This window comes from Petaurus breviceps, unplaced genomic scaffold, assembly GCF_028583685.1.
Source record: "Petaurus breviceps papuanus isolate PSGF00001 unplaced genomic scaffold, PetGlider_PUasm1.0 90881, whole genome shotgun sequence".
Taxonomy (NCBI): domain Eukaryota; kingdom Metazoa; phylum Chordata; class Mammalia; order Diprotodontia; family Petauridae; genus Petaurus; species Petaurus breviceps.
In genome coordinates, this window is record NW_027187369.1 from 12,646,699 (window position 1) to 12,662,056 (window position 15,358).

At 42.1% G+C, this 15,358-nt stretch overlaps 1 protein-coding gene and 1 non-coding gene across 4 annotated transcripts; both read right to left on the reverse strand.

Moving 5' to 3' along the window:
• Positions 1-1,917: 1,917 nt before the first annotated feature.
• Positions 1,918-9,519, reverse strand: RBMX (RNA binding motif protein X-linked). Of its 3 annotated transcripts, none has more exons than XM_069074155.1 (9): positions 9,216-9,517; positions 8,058-8,183; positions 7,728-7,834; positions 6,801-6,981; positions 5,963-6,118; positions 3,564-3,678; positions 3,352-3,477; positions 3,078-3,163; positions 1,918-2,421 (listed from the first exon to the last, which is right to left on the reverse strand). In XM_069074155.1, exons 1-9 carry the CDS (start codon positions 9,253-9,255, stop codon positions 2,117-2,119), a joined length of 1,242 nt encoding a protein of 413 aa, XP_068930256.1. In that variant the 5' UTR covers positions 9,256-9,517; the 3' UTR covers positions 1,918-2,116. The 3 variants fall into 3 exon arrangements, with proteins under 3 accessions (XP_068930256.1, XP_068930257.1, XP_068930258.1); XM_069074156.1 differs by having other exon boundaries at positions 9,267-9,516; XM_069074157.1 differs by lacking the exon at positions 5,963-6,118 and having other exon boundaries at positions 9,216-9,519.
• LOC138150717 (small nucleolar RNA SNORD61) lies at positions 7,934-8,004 on the reverse strand. The gene has a single exon (XR_011165638.1). It is a non-coding gene; the product is annotated as a small nucleolar RNA SNORD61 (small nucleolar RNA).
• Positions 9,520-15,358: the final 5,839 nt, after the last annotated feature.

Below are 15,358 nucleotides of genomic sequence, written 5' to 3' on the forward strand. Positions count from 1 at the left end.
CTCTTGAGCCTATGATCCCAATAGGCCAGTAATCAAGTTTGTCAAGACTTGTATTCAAAATGCCCTCTGGGCCTCAATTTGCAAAAAGTTATTTGCCAGGAAGGCTGTTTCAAAGCTCAAATCAAACAATTTCTCTACCATCACAACAGGACAAAGCTTTTAGAAGAGACTCATGGTGAGAGTCTTGTGCATTTGCTTACCTTATATATTAGCTGCTTTTTTCATCTTTAGTACATAACCAAGACATCAGCATTTTAATATCAGCATTCCTGACAGCAATGATCAGCCTGCAAAAATTACAAACATAGAACTTATCTCTTAGGAAATTTCCAAAGAAAACATTGAATTTGCCAGCCTATAACTGCCCTTGATTCCAGAAATGTTCAAGTCAAGTTCAGACTTGCAGTTTACTATTTCAAGTTTTACTCTTTTAAGTGGTGGCAGATTCACTGGTCTGGACTGGCTTAATGGTAAGTTGCATGGCTTATGGATTCTCCCTCCTTTGCAATGGTGGACTGCCATGTTAAATCCATTAAGTTGAATTATTTGTGAAGGAAAGTGCAGTGTGACATTGAATTTTTAGTTGGAGGTCTTCCAGTTTACTACATTCAAGAGCGTGTCAACTTCACGGCTGGGCCTGGCTAATGTCGCCTCAGGTTTGTGTTTGGCTTTTTTAAAAAAAAGGAAAAAAAAGACTACTCTTCCCCATACAGTGTAGTTTCAATGAAACCAAAACAAGTCAGTCAGGCATCCAACTAAATGTTAAGTTTGCAATGAATGGCTTGCTTGGGGAAAAAAACCCAATTTTAAGCCAATTCATGATGACTAAAGATTAATTTTGGTAAAAAAAAAGTTATTGTATATGCAGCTTTGTCTTCATCAAAACATACAGAAAAAAAACAAGCCCCCCTCCCCAACCCAAAATGTAATTGGTCTACAAAAAGCTGCATTGTAAATGCCTTTAAGCCTTATACACGCTTTAAAAAAATCCAAGAAGAAAATGATGAATTTGGAGGACTTCTAACTCTAGCGGAATACTGCTTTTCCAAAGGTTATCTAGAAAGCACTTCCATTTGCCATGACGTACAGCTATGTCTCGCTGTACTATGAGGAAGATACTTTGTTCAATTGTGACTTAGACGGAAAAACTAGTTTGCTTTGCTTACCATCTTTGCTGTTGCACAGGCATTTGATGCTTTATATCTGAAGTGGAATGCTGAAAGAGTCACTTGTTTTTAGAAGTCATAAGCCTTTGAGAAGTTGAAGATTAAACTTCTTTGCTTATCTATTTTCTCCTTTGCCTTTGGAATCAAGCTGTTCCTTTAAAAGTGAGACACTACAGAGTTGCAAAAATTTGAAACAGTAAGAGCAAGCATCATTTTGAAGCTTCGTTGTTGGAACTAGTCAAACCTTTTATTTAGAATTCTGTAGTTGTTTAATACATGTAAATGCTTTTTTTATTGGGGGGGATGGTCTTGCAGATTCACAAGAAAATGGTGGAAAGGCAAAGTATAGTCATGACTATCCACTTGTGTTTTCAAGTTTACTGAATGATTTTTTTTTTTTTACTGAATTTTTTCCTCACTAAGCATCTGATATACTGGGAAATCTTGCATAGATTTCAGTTTCAAAAAGGACAACCTGAAATCCTACGGAGCAGCATAACCCCCAACCCCCCTCCAAAACAGCTAATTGGTTTAGAATTATAGATCTGAACAAGTAGAAGGATCCATTTCCATTTTAGATGGTTGGATGTTTGTGCAAGGTCTTAAGAACTGCTTGTCTCAATTGTCAGGAAATCAGATGGGAAGCTTTTCAGGGAAAACTTTTACTTTGGAACTTACAATACTGGTACACAGAGCTCAAATTTCATACATTTAACATCTGTTTTTTGGAAAGAAACAAACAAATCTGAAATGAAATTAAACATTGCTTTAACTTGTTCTTCACAAAAGCATAAAAATCATGGAGGGGAACTTAACAGGCAATAAAAAAGGAAAAACAACTTTGTTTCCTTTTTAGTAGTCCTCTGGTAGTAAAGATAGAACAAGCTCCATTTGATTTGCTTTTTTTTTTTTGAAAGGGGGTTTTGGTCCAAAAACTTAAGTTTTTCATTTTAATATCTGCTTCTGCCTCCTCCTCTATCAGATCGACTTCCTCCACGGCCACCTCTGGGTGCTCCGCGGCTTGAGCTGCTGTATGAATCACGTGGAGGAGGGTACCCCCTATCCATAGAAGGGGGAAGCCCTCTATCTTGTCGGCCAACACGATCTCCTCGACCACTTGAGTAGATATCACTTCGGCTGCTTGAATAACTTTCTCTGCTTCCACCATATCCATCTCTGCTGTAATCATCATAGCGACTGCTTCCACCATAAGATGGCGGGGGCCCTCGAGCAGGTGGAGCACTACGTGAGTTACCTGCAGGGTCAATGGTCAGGTAATATGGCAACACTATAAATCTTATATATACACAATAGTTAAATCTGAATTTAAAGAATTCCTGTATTATATGTTTACTTTTTTTGGAATGGAGGTGTAAAATCTGCCACTGCTGGTAATTTATAGTGGGGATTTGCTCATCTGCTGAAATAGTGAATTGTTTATGTTTGTTTGAAAAAAAAAAACTGAAGAGTGTATTTCAAGAGGCATCTTTTTAAGGACATTCCAGAACAGCTTGTTATTTTACAGTAGAAACTCAGCCATATTGTCCAGTGGTAAGTTGCAACTGTAGACTTTGCTTCATATTGTAATGGTAAATATTTGATCTTGTCAATTAGCATTTTAAATGATACTTTCACTGTTGGGGGGGAAAACACATAATACTGCCAAATTACCCTTGAAAGCAAGCAACCCTCCCCCCTCCCTCCCAAAGCAAGCAAAAAAGCCTGAAGATTAACTCCTTAGCAAAACTTCTTGAGGCCCTTAAAACTCAAAAAAAGATCTCAAAAGTCTGCCAGTTCACCCCACAAAGCAAATAAAATCCTTCAAAAGCAAGCGCAGCCTGAAACTGGTTCACGTGGTCTACAGAAGCTCGGATGAACTTAACTTAAGAGACCCTCAAACTGAATTCTTACCATAACTCTCATACGAATCTCTGTAGGAGCCTCCACTGGGGTGATCAGAATAGTCTCTATCACGACCACCATAACCATCACGATCACTAAATTAAACAAGAAACCAAAGTACTGAGTCAGCTCAGAACGGATTTTATATTTTATATATATTATATATATATTATTATATTATATTTTATAGTTGTCTCAAAAGTCTCCCCAGCTTTAGGCTATTCAAGAGTTAACTCCACTAAGACTTTTGGGACAAATTTGCCACAAATGCAAAACACTATACCTGTAGCCTCTAGATTGATATTCGTCACGTGAACTGGAATGACCATAATCACGATATGCATAATCTCTAGGAGGTGGAGCATAATCTCTATTGTCTCGAGAACTTTGATAATCTCTGCTTGAATAGCTAAAAAAGAACAGGAACTATTTAGTGTCTGAGTGCTTTAAGTTTTATAATCAAAGTGCTTCAAGTTTTCAGGGGTTTCCTTTTACCTGTCTTTTGTATTATATCCATCATCTCTTGGTGACATATAAACATCTCTTCTGGATGGCATGGGGTCTCTTCGTGGTGGACCTCCATAGTTGTCTCTACCACGTGATACTGGAGCTTTAAACAAAAAAACTTCATCTGAAACAGTGGCAGTATACCAAATTGACAATGCTACATAAGTTGTTTCTAAATTTTAAATTTTCCTTTAGATTGTTCTAATTTTAGATTTTTTTTCTAATTTAAAAAGCCAGTTTCATGAAAGGTTCAATATCCCTAAATTTTTTTTAAGACTAAGCATTATAATTATGTGTTAAGAGCGCCAAACAAAACTATCTGCATTTCTGTAAAAGCAGATATATGTCCAGGTATATAAAGTAAGTACAATGTTAATTATTAAATTCTCTTGTTTAACTACAGAATTGGCCCAGGTGACCTATAAATGCAGACAATGTACTTACAAAGAATTCTGGCCTATTTTTTGGTAATAGGTCAAAAAGCACTTGAAGGTTTCCGTTACAGTCTTCAGGTTTCAAAAGTTGCAAGACCCTGATAACAATATATTTAACGACTGCAACTTTTGAAACCTGGCTTCAAATCCTGCCATTGATTAACCTGATGTGAGTTTGTGGATAATAAGCAGTAAGGCAAATCAGGCTTCTGAACTTGTTTCCTCATCTGCCATTTTACAGATACAGCTGTGACGTAGGACTTTTGAGCCCTTATGTGTAGAGTGAGACTCCCTCAGAAAGTCCTCCATTTGCCTCCGTTCTCTATGCCAAAGGAGACAGCTTCAGAAGGTAGCACCCCATTTCCTCAGTCACACCAATTCCAGCTACCATATCCAAAGGTGATTGTCAAAATTACTATCCATGAAAACTAGACTGGTATCCCAGGTGGGAAGAAGTTTCAAAGTATGGGCCAGCAAGTTTAGCTAGACTAATTCCTAACAAAAGTCTAGAAATGTCTTCAAGAGGTAAGTTGTGAATAGATAGTTTCTTATCAAGAGCAAACAAACTGGGACAGAATATGCCCTTTTTGTTATTAAGATTACTGTCGGAGATGCCACAGAGATATATAACCTTGCTTGACAGTATCAAGACAAATTGACCTAGTCAATTGAAAACTAGTTGAATTACACCTGAAGAGTTGTTAGTAAGGTTAACATAGGGAGTAGGGTCTTTGCCTTTATGGGAAGGCACAGATGAATGGTAAAGGGGATCCAACCAGTAAGAATGTAACCATTGTTAAGAATGGAGAAAGGGTCTTCGACTGGGGAATGGCTGAACAATGACTATTGGAATATTACTGTTAAGAAATGATAAGCAGGGGGATTTTCAGAAAAACATGGACTTACATAAATGGATACAAAGAGAAGTAAAACCAGAACAATGTACACACAAAACAGCAATACTGTAACTATGATCAACTGTGAATGGCTTGGCTATTCTCAATACAATGAACCAAGACAATTCCAAAGGACTCAAAAGAAAAATGCTATCAACCTCCAGAGAAAGAACTGATCAGTATGTTCTTGATCTGCATTCAGACTATTTCTCACCTTCTTTGTTTCCCCCCCTTTGGGGCTACATCTTCTTTCACAACTAATGTGGTAACATGTTTTGCACGATTGAACACATACAATCCATATCAAATTTCTGTCTCAGGAACCGGGAGAAAAATTTACATTTCCAAATATTTTTAAAGATGAATGTTAAATTGTCTTTACATGTGACTTCTTTAAATGGAGAAGGTCCTTAAAGGCAGCAGATCACTATATATTTTTTCCTTATACCTAACTTCATTCAAGTCTCATACTTGTGGTCAACTGCACAAAGTACAGGATGGGGAAGATGTGATTCAAAGGGGATGTTGCAGCCAACTGAGATCTTAGAGGCTATTAATAGAAGCACATTGTTAAAGAGTCAAGTCAAAACAAGGATCCATTGAACCATCTATGTGGCCTAGTCTTGGTGGGGGGTGGTGGTGTTGTCTATGTGCTAGTCTTTCAAATATTTGATAAATTTTCATATGGAAGATTTGGTTTGTTTTCTTTGGCCCCAGAGGGCAGAACTAGAAACAATGGATGGAAGTTAAAGGTAACCTTCTGTTCAATAAAGAAAAACAGTTAAAGCTATCCAAAAATAGAATGTTCTACAAGTATTCATCTCTGCTCAGTGTATAGAAATGATTCCTGCTCAGGTAAGAGATTCAGATTAGATGAACAAAGATCACTTTCTATTCTTTAGACTCTAAGCCAACCAACCTCACGGGACTGCTTGTTTTAAGAGCCTCAACTCTGTGAAAGTACCATACAGATGAATTATTATTTGAATGATACCCCACTCCAAACTACGTTATTTTGAGAAATGAAATTTACAGCTAGGCAACCTATAGAACTGACCTCTTCCTCCCATTCCACTACTGCTGCGCACTGGCCCTGAAGGTGCAGATCTTTTAGGTGGAGGACCCCCACCACTACGTGGTGGTGGGCCTCTTTTTACTGGAAGAGGTCCCCTGGAAGACCCCATGTTGAAGTTAAGAGAATATCCGCTATCGTCTATATTAGGAAAAAAAAATAGTGTTACACCAGTTGACAATGACCATAGGTTATGATAATAGCACAAATAATGTCCAAGGAGTCTACGTTGTCTTTCCACTATAGAACCTGGCTATCAAGCACACAAATTATCATCTATTCTAGGTTAATAAAGAGTTTTCCCTTGGTAGGATTTTAGATAGATTTTTATATTAGTTCAGCCATTTACTTCGCATGCAGGGATAGAATACCATTTTTTGGCATCTTAATGAATCTCAGGTTAAAAGCATGCTTAAGTAAAAAGTAAATGTAGTTTTAAAGAGGAGTGTGTGTGTGTGCCCGAGAGAGAAGACTCAGGACCATAAAAGGAAAATTCTTGTTTCTCTGTGGTGAAATGCTAAGCCATTTTTTTCCAGCTGCATAATAAGGCTGATTTATCTGTCTTATCCAAAGACTCATACAGATGTGTTATTGAGCCCTTAAGTTTGAATTGGTCCTGTTGAAGGGAACTGTTTGTTCACGTTGGACCTTATCAGTTAGATAAGGAACAACTGGCCCAAAAGGAGCATAGTTTAGGTTTATGCCTACTTTGGAGGACCGGGAGTCTTATATCCAAGTAGAGCACCTGTGAATTTTACTGCAAATTTTTAAAGTCAAAAATTTTGCCCTTGTACTATTTAAAAAGCCAGTTTAGAAACTATACCCATGTGTCCTCCACGTGATGGTGGCCCCCTTGTTCCTCCACCACTTCCTCCTCTTCCTCCTCCTCTAAGACCTCTTGGAGGGCCTCTGCTTCTTGGTGGAGGGGGTGGCCCACGCCTACCACCACTCTCGAAAGTTGGTTTGGTGGCTTGTTCAACTTTAATTGATTTTCCATCTAGGAGCTAAAAAGAATGGGTTTATGAGCAGTAGAGCATTAACATATAATAACATAATATTACATATATTATATATAATATTAACTCTCTACTCTGTGGTATAAAGACACTAATATAAGAGCCCCCCCACATACTTTTTTACAGAGGAAAAAAACCCACAGACAACCGGAAGTTGGGACAAGGAAATCTACCCAGGAATCACCTAAGCATTTTCCATAGCTCCTACATTGGCTCAATTTGTCCTTTAATTTAGCTAAGTCTCAAGAAGAGAAATCAACTTGCACTGATAGTCTAGTTTGAACATTTGTTCAATTATCAAGAACCTAAGGGCAGAATGCTAGCTGTAGATATAGAACTAGTTAAGCAAAACAAGTAGTTTCACCAATATTCTTCCCTCTCCACATAATAAAGTCTAGATTATATAACTTTAAGCAAAGTTCCAAAAAATGTATGTTTGTGTTTGGTCACCCTCACCCCACCATAAAAGTAGTTTTACTGTATAGTAAATATATACCCCATACATATTGGAAACTTGAATGGTGAGGTCCAAGAAAAGTACTAAATTTTGGTTATAAACAAGGTTTGATAATAAAATTTCTAGTTTTTGGTCATTTATATAACAAAAATAGACAACTTAAATATGTGACATTAAAAGTATACTATAAAAATATACTTTACACTAAACTACTATATGATGCTAGTTATAATACCAAATATGGTGGTGTACAATTTGCCAGGAATTATAATCTCACCTTCCCATTCATGTCTCTGGCAGCATCCTTTGCATCTGCTGGACTTTCAAAAGTGATAAAAGCAAACCCCCTGGATTTGCTGGTTTCCCGGTCTTTCATCAGGAGTACTATGAAGGAGGGAAAGAAATATTAGTTCTAAAATTTGGTATTAACTAATGAAACTTTAACTCCCCCCTTCCTCCCCCTGTTTAAAGGCAGGAAAGCATCAGCTCAGAACTTCTTAGAGGACAAAAACATCATCACTTCACAAGTTCAATGCTATTAAATTCATCATTGCCCAGCCTTTGGGGAGGAGGCAAAGGATAAAATATTTTCAGACAGGTGTCTCACCTTCCACTATTCGCCCATATTTCCCAAATACAGCTTCAAGAGCCTTCTCATTTGTCTCTGTATTGAGTCCACCTACAAACAGTTTCCCTGGACGATCTGCTTCAACCATTCTGATTTTGTTATATTCTGTCCACAAAAGAAAACAAAATACAATTTATGTCCAAAGTTAAGACCATCAAAAGTACATACTAAGGATACCAAGTTACAGACTAAGAAAAGTTTACAGCCCAACTTGTCACTTTCACAAAACTATCCCAACAAACTTAAACTTACTGGGCATCATGCCACCCCTTCCCTTCATCTTTTGTTACTCTCAGGGCTAAACCTAAACCCCTTTCCCTCCCCAGTCGCTACAATGGGCCCAGCCCAACCCCCCCCCCCCCCCCCCCCCCCCCGGGCGCACGGGGGGCCCCCCCCCCCCCCCCCCCCCCTCCTGCCCTCCCAGGAGCTCAGGGTACACCTCCCTCTGCTGCCCCAAATTGAGCCGGATTAAAAGGCTTTCAGCCAAGCCGTTCAAGGGCACACCAAGGACTCAGGGAGACTACGCCCAAGCCCCTGTAGGGCTAGATTGTCTCCTGGGCAATTGATGGGGAGGCCGAAGGTGGCGCAGGGGGGGTGGGGGGGCGCTGCCCGGGAGGAGCCTTGGCCCCAAACTCTCGCAGGTCACGGCCGAGCAGGCACCATTGAGAGAGCGATCGGGCTATGAGGGAGTCCTGGCTCCCTCCCAGCTCCACCCTCCAAATGGGGCCATATCGGCCCGGCCCGTGCGGGCTACCGCGTGGTTGTTAGACAAAATGGCGGCAGCTCCATCTCGGGAACGGCCCCACACCTCGCCTCTGCCCGCTCCCCCCCCCCCCCCCCCCCCCCGGCCGGAGGCCAGGGAGCGGCCTTCGAGGCCAAAGCGGCCTCCCGCCACTTTCCGCTCCCAGGCCCACGGCCACCTCCTCACCCCCTCCCCCCTCCCAGGCTGAAACGTCTCAAGTCCGCGCAGCACCTCCCAAGGCTGTTCGGACAGGCTCTTGGGAGAGGCCGCTGCTAGGCCTGACACCCCTTCCCCCTTCCTTTCCTCCCTCCCCCAGCCCGAAGTGCCACCTAAAATGGCGCCCACTCCCTCCATCTTTATAAGTAAAGTGCAGGGCCACCGCCGCCCAAACCAACCTAACTGGGGGGAGTGCAGCGAAAGCCTCCCGCTGGGCATCTCCTACGCACCGATTAGGCAGGAGGGGCTAGTGAGGGCGCTAGGCTCTCCGGCTACTTTTGGCTTCACCCGCTTCGGCTTCCCGCCGCCGCCACCACGCGCTTTAAACTCGGCTTTGTACGCACGCGTTCTAGCCCCCCTCGATCTCCAAGGCCCCCCGAGCTGCCTAGAAGATGAGCACAGGACAGACGCAACTACGCAATGAGAACGAACAAAGGGGCCGGCGTATTTTATAGAGCCCGGGAACGAGGCTACAAGACCCGGATGGAAGCGTAGCGCGAGCGTGAGGGGAGGAACTAACCTCTTACAGACCCGCCTCTTTGCCCAGGCCCCGCCCCATCTCCCAATCACGTTTGGCTTGGGGCCGAGCTTGCATTCCATCCGACCGCCCACTTACTCCAAACCTTAGCAAACTCCTCCCTTCCGTTCCGCCTCGGCTTGCTTGGGGAAGCATGCCGGAAAGTTACCTGATCTGATTAAAGTCTGGTACTTTACTAGTCGGACGATCTGGGCAGAGCCGAATTTTGAAGACCGGTCTTCTGGCAGATCCGACCCGCTTTCCACTGCGCCATGGTTCATTTTTCTGGGGAAGTGGAAGAGTGAAAATCTCTATCATTCCTAGTTTAAACATTTTGATATGGAAGGGATTTCTGATACTCATTTAGTCCAATCCCCACAATTTACTGAGCAAGAAACAGAGGCCTAGGGAAGTGAGGGGATTTGCCAAAGGTTTCTTTCTCACGTGGCCTCCTTAGATGCTCCCTTAAAGATCCTCAAGGAGAAAATCTTTTTGATGAAGGTTCTAAGGATAATGAAGAAAAATCTTCCTTCCCTAGACTTAGCTGGGAAACAGTCCTTAGTAGTTGCAGCTCTTGGTCTAGATTAAAAACCAAAACAGTAAGGTAGTTTCTGAGTTTACATAATGTAGGAGGTTGAAGTACACAATGTGAACATAAAGAAATCATTTCCTTTCATTAACCATGAAAGAGAATTCACTGGCCTCATTACTTTATTGGCACTGAGAGCAGAATAGCTTTCTGAACCTCCCTCAGACTTTTCAGAAGTTCATAATAACTCGAAGTGTAATTCAGAAGCATGGCACTAGAAGTCAGTGGAAAAAACACTGGATTTTCAGTCTAAGGACCTGAGTTTGAATCCTAGTGCTGCTACTTACCTGTGTGTCCTTAGGCAACTTGCTTCACCTTTCTGAGACTCAGTTTCCTCATCTGTGAAATGAGAGGTTTAGATTAGCTGACCTTGGAGGTCACTTCCAGCTCTAAATCTCCAAGCTAGATCTCATCTCTAATTCCAATACTACGACTAGCAAACCATGAAAACTGGTTAGAAAGGACCATGGTCTGAGTGGTCATCAAAACTCATACAGAGAAAACACTTATGCCAGACAGTTCAGATTAAACTGATAGCCTTCCTAATTATTTTCAACAATCTCTGATTTTTAAATATCATAGGAAATCCCCTTAGAGCTTTCACACTATTAGGTTCATGTTAAGTCAATTCAACCAATTTCTAGGAAGGTGACAGTATATGTTGCTTACTGGCTGCATGACCATAAGCAACTCACATAACTTATCTGGATCTGTTTCCTCATCTGTACAATAAAAGGGTTCAACTAGATAACCTTAAAGGTATCTACTAGCTCTAAATCTATGATCCAGAATCTTGTGTATATTGAATTAAATTCATTCAACAAGCATTTACTGAGTAATTAGTGTGTGGAGGGAACTGAAGTAAATATTAGGTTACAAAAGAAATGAAAAGGCCCAACATCACTACTTCCATTCTTCCCTCCCCAATTTCTCTGATCTTTTCTATCACAACTACCTGAGACCAGGCTACCACAATAACCTCCTGATTGCTCTCCCTGCTTCCTATCAGGCTCTTTCCTCTCCACTCCAAACCTCCACACAGCTGGCAAAATCAAATTTCCCAGGCTCAGGCCTGACCATGCCACTCCCTGATTCAAAACCTTTGAATGGTTCCCTGTGGTCTCTAAAATAAAATTCAAAAGCCCCAGCCTGGCATTTAAAGCCATCCCAAATATGGCCTCAGCCTGTCTTAACCAGCTTGATTTCTTATTACTATATATAACCAACTTTGTAACCGACTTCTTTCACCATCAAGGTCAACGATGAATGTGAGCTGGCTGCCGTAGAAAACCAGTGAGGATTTCATCAAGGCATCATAGAACAGAAAGTGAAGATCATTTGGTCATGAAAAGACAGGGATGGTATCCAGGGTGCTCCATTGATACCCTTACAATGTCAAGAAAACACAAGGGGGGTGGCCAGGTAGCACAGCGAGTAAGAGCACCGGCTCCAGTGCTGAGAAGACCTGGAGATCGAATCCCAGGCTCAGACACTTAGCACCCACTCAGAAACACCTGGCCATGTAACCTTGAGCAAGTTACTTAGCCCCAATTGCTTAGGGGCGGCCAGGTGGCTCAGTGAGTAAGAGCACAGTGTCGGGATGACCTGGATCAAATCCGGGCTCAGATACTCAGCACCACACCCAGAAAACTGGCCGTGTAACCTAGAGCAAGTTACTTAACCCCGATTGCTTAAAAAAAAAAAAAAAGAAAACACAAGGAAAGAAGACTGATACCATATTAGGTGAACCTTCTGTGGAAAACTTGTAGGCTTGGATAAGGTATAATCTGCATTGTTGCACGAGAATTCCAGAATTGTGAGATCACAGATCCATCTGAGTGTCAAGTATTTCCAATTTGGCATGGAACACTGCCAAAGTGACCCAATTTTAAAAGTGCTGAGAGACTGATTCATAAGGTCCCTGAAGGAAAGAAAGATACCATAAGTATGTGTGTGGGGGGAGCTTGGACCTTATTAGTGCCCCACCAAAAAGACAGTTACTTGAATGACACTATCTACTGCCCCATACAATCCTACTTTCCCATCTGTAGAAAACATTTTCATGCGCATAAGCTACATATGCAATGTTGAGAGGCATCAATTTCAGAAATCAGGAGCAGAGAGGCCCTCTGTGCTCTGTCCTAATTACAACACACTTGGTATGTTGTGTTGAGTTCTGAGAATCACAGTTTAAAAAGGATATTGACAAGCTTGAAAATAGCCAGAGGAAGGCAATTAGGATTGTGAAGGGCCTTGAGTCTATGTCACATGAGAAATGCTAGAAGGAACTAAGCATGTTTGAGTTTGAGAAGACTCAGAGCCTTGATAACTTCCAAGTATCTGAAGGACAATCCTGTGGAAAAATGATTAGATGATAAGATTTGATCTGTTTGCCCCAGAGGAAAGAACTGAGGCTGATAGGTGAAAGTTATAAAAAAGCACATTTGGGTATTTGGGTTTGAGGCCACAAACACCTTAGTCCAAATTAGATCAGACCCAAAGTGAAATGGGCTGCCTTGAGAAGTGCTGGGTCCCCACTCCCACCCCTACCCCCATGGAGATCTCTGGAGATCTCTGGCTGAGGCTTAGGTGACCTCTGAGCACAGACTCGAGATTCATTTTGAGGGAAGTTTAGATGAGATTAGAGAGATGGTCCTGATGAGATGGCTGCTGTTGAACTTGGATTTCCGAGTTTCCCTCTGACTTTCCTAGAAGAGTGGGTTTGGGTTGAAATCACCCCTTTTGGCTCAGGGGCTAGACTAGGTGAAAACCCTTTCTGATGGAAACAAACTGAGGGTGAACAAAGCTGGAATCAATTCTAGTCATTATGTCAGAAACTGGATCACACCCTAAGCAATTTGTATAAAAAAGAGAAGCTATCACAGAATGGGGGATGGTGAGTTTTGGAACATCTGTATTAGAGAGGTTGGAGCAAGCAAGAAGCAATGGGACCACTGAAAAGAAATACAAAAAGAAAAGAAATAAGGGGGAGAGACAGACTGCAGCTTCACCAGGAGTGTAAAAACAAGGACCCATGCTGAGGAAATCCCAAGAAAGATCTGCTCTTTCCCTGACTTCCCCTCCCCAAAGCCTGTCTACCCACAGACACTAGACCAGAATCTGTTTTTTTCATACTCAAATGTTACCAGTAAACAGATTATTGCTTCTTCTACAAAGGGGCAAGGGTAAAGATGGGGACAAGTTAATAGTCTCTGCTGGGGGCTCAGTATCTTTCCTGGCCTTTTAATATGCAAATGAGGCACTCTAAGATTAAAACACTCTATAAAGTTCAAAATAATGCCCAAACATCTGGAAAGGGGCACACTATTTATAAGGAGTAAATGATACCATTCCAAGTCTGCATGGGGTTCACCATTCCATATCCTTGCCCTTTTTACCTGCCCCTTCCATCCCACAAATCAGCCAGAAACTGAAAGGGACATACCCTTAAATCACCCTCAGTGAACAGTTTATATTCCCTACAAATCACCTCTGGGAGACTAGGATATCTGAGAGGGTGCAAAATACCCTGCTGATACTGGAATTTCACAGTTACACAGCCCAGCTAATGGAAATACTGGTAAATGTGTTGTCACGTGTTGATGACTTTTTTTCCTCTCATTTGTGAAATGGAAATAAAATCTATAGTGCCTTCTTCCTAAGTATGTTTGGAGGCTCCAATGATATAATGTCTGTGAAGTACTTTGCAAGCTTGGAGAGTTATCGCCAGACTCCCAGAGAGTCAACCCCACCCCAGTAGGGAGGAAATCAACCTCAAGGCTCCCAAAGAATAAATTCCTCATTCAAGTGGAGGGAGGAGCTGCTATGTGGAGGGCTCTGCCATCCACTGACCCACATGAGTAGGCTCCATAGGCTGGGGCTTTGTACAGGCTTCTTCCCACTTCCTCTGGCTAGTTGGCCTGACTCACTGCAACAGGATCCCACTCCTCCACTGCCACAAAACTAGATGGAAGGAGTTGCTGCTTATTCCTGGATTGAGCCCATCTAAGATCTGAGCCTTGGACATCAGGCCTATGGAAAAGCATTTATGAAGCTCTTTATTTGTCAGACACTGGGTTAGATGCTAGGAACACCAACATGAAGCAGCAAGGCGGGTCTTGCCATCAATGAACATGCCTCCTAATAGGGGAAGACAACATACATAGGAGAGTGGAGTAGGGGAGAGAGGCTGGTGGTGCTGGAGTCCAGTGTGGGAAGTTAGAGCTGTGGCCTACATGGAGATGCCTGAGAAGTGATTCTCATCATCAGGATCTCATCCTCCAGTAGGAACTCTGGCAGCAGGAACAATGCTTGGCCCCACATGAAGGGAATCTTTTAGTTCTGATGCCTTATTTCCCCCATCTTGGGATGTTGCAAAGGACCTGGCACTGAATGCCATTACATTTGGGGGTGGGGAGAGGGATGGTCCTGATCACCAGGGTATTTATAGACCTACATAACTGAGCCAATCTTCCATCTCTCTTGGTGTTTGAAAGAGAACTGAGAACTCCACCATCATGAGACCTTTGAGGATAGGAACGTCAGTTAAATGGTTCTCCATCCCCATTCTCTGACTCAAAAACTATCAGCAGGTATTCAAATAGTCTGACACAGGCATTGTGTCAAAGGCTGGGAACACAAGTATGTAAGATACACACACACTTTGTGAACTAATATAAAAGATGGCTTGGTTCGTGTGTGACATAGATATCTGACCCAGGATTTGTTCTATATCTCTCCAAAGTAGACTTCAACTTTGACCTTTATGAAGAGTTGGGAGGACCTGGATGGGGATTGTTCCTTTCTTCACCTATCTCCAAGAGAAGTATTGGCTTAGAATTCTATCTATCCACCACATCACAAATATTAGTAGTCTGTTGTTTAATTATGTCCGGCTCTTTGTGACCCCATGTGGGGTTTTCTTGGCAGATACTGCAGTGGTTTGCCATTTTCTTCTCCAGCTCATTTTACAGATGACAAAACTGAAACAAACAGGGTGAAGTGACTTGCCCTGGGTCACACAGCTAGTAAGTGTCTGAGGCCAGATTCGAACTCAGAAAGAGATGTCTTCCTGACTCTAGGCCTGGCACTCTATCCACTGAACTGCATAGCTGCCCCTCATTAGTAGTCTAAGGTACAATACTTTGGGGCCACTTTCCACGCTCTCTCTGAAGAAGGTATAATACTTAAGCTTATTGCCAGCTTAGCTCCCTCCT

Excerpts from the sequence above, each read along its gene's own strand:
- RBMX (XM_069074155.1), bottom strand. The coding sequence starts at position 9,255 with ATGCCCAGCGGGAGGCTTTCGCTGCACTCCCCCCAGTTAG. Across the intron at positions 8,184-9,215 it reads GCTGCACTCCCCCCAGTTAG|AATATAACAAAATCAGAATG; the intron begins GTTGGTTTGGGC and ends TTTTGTGGACAG. Across the intron at positions 6,982-7,727 it reads CCAGAGACATGAATGGGAAG|CTCCTAGATGGAAAATCAAT; the intron begins GTGAGATTATAA and ends CATTCTTTTTAG.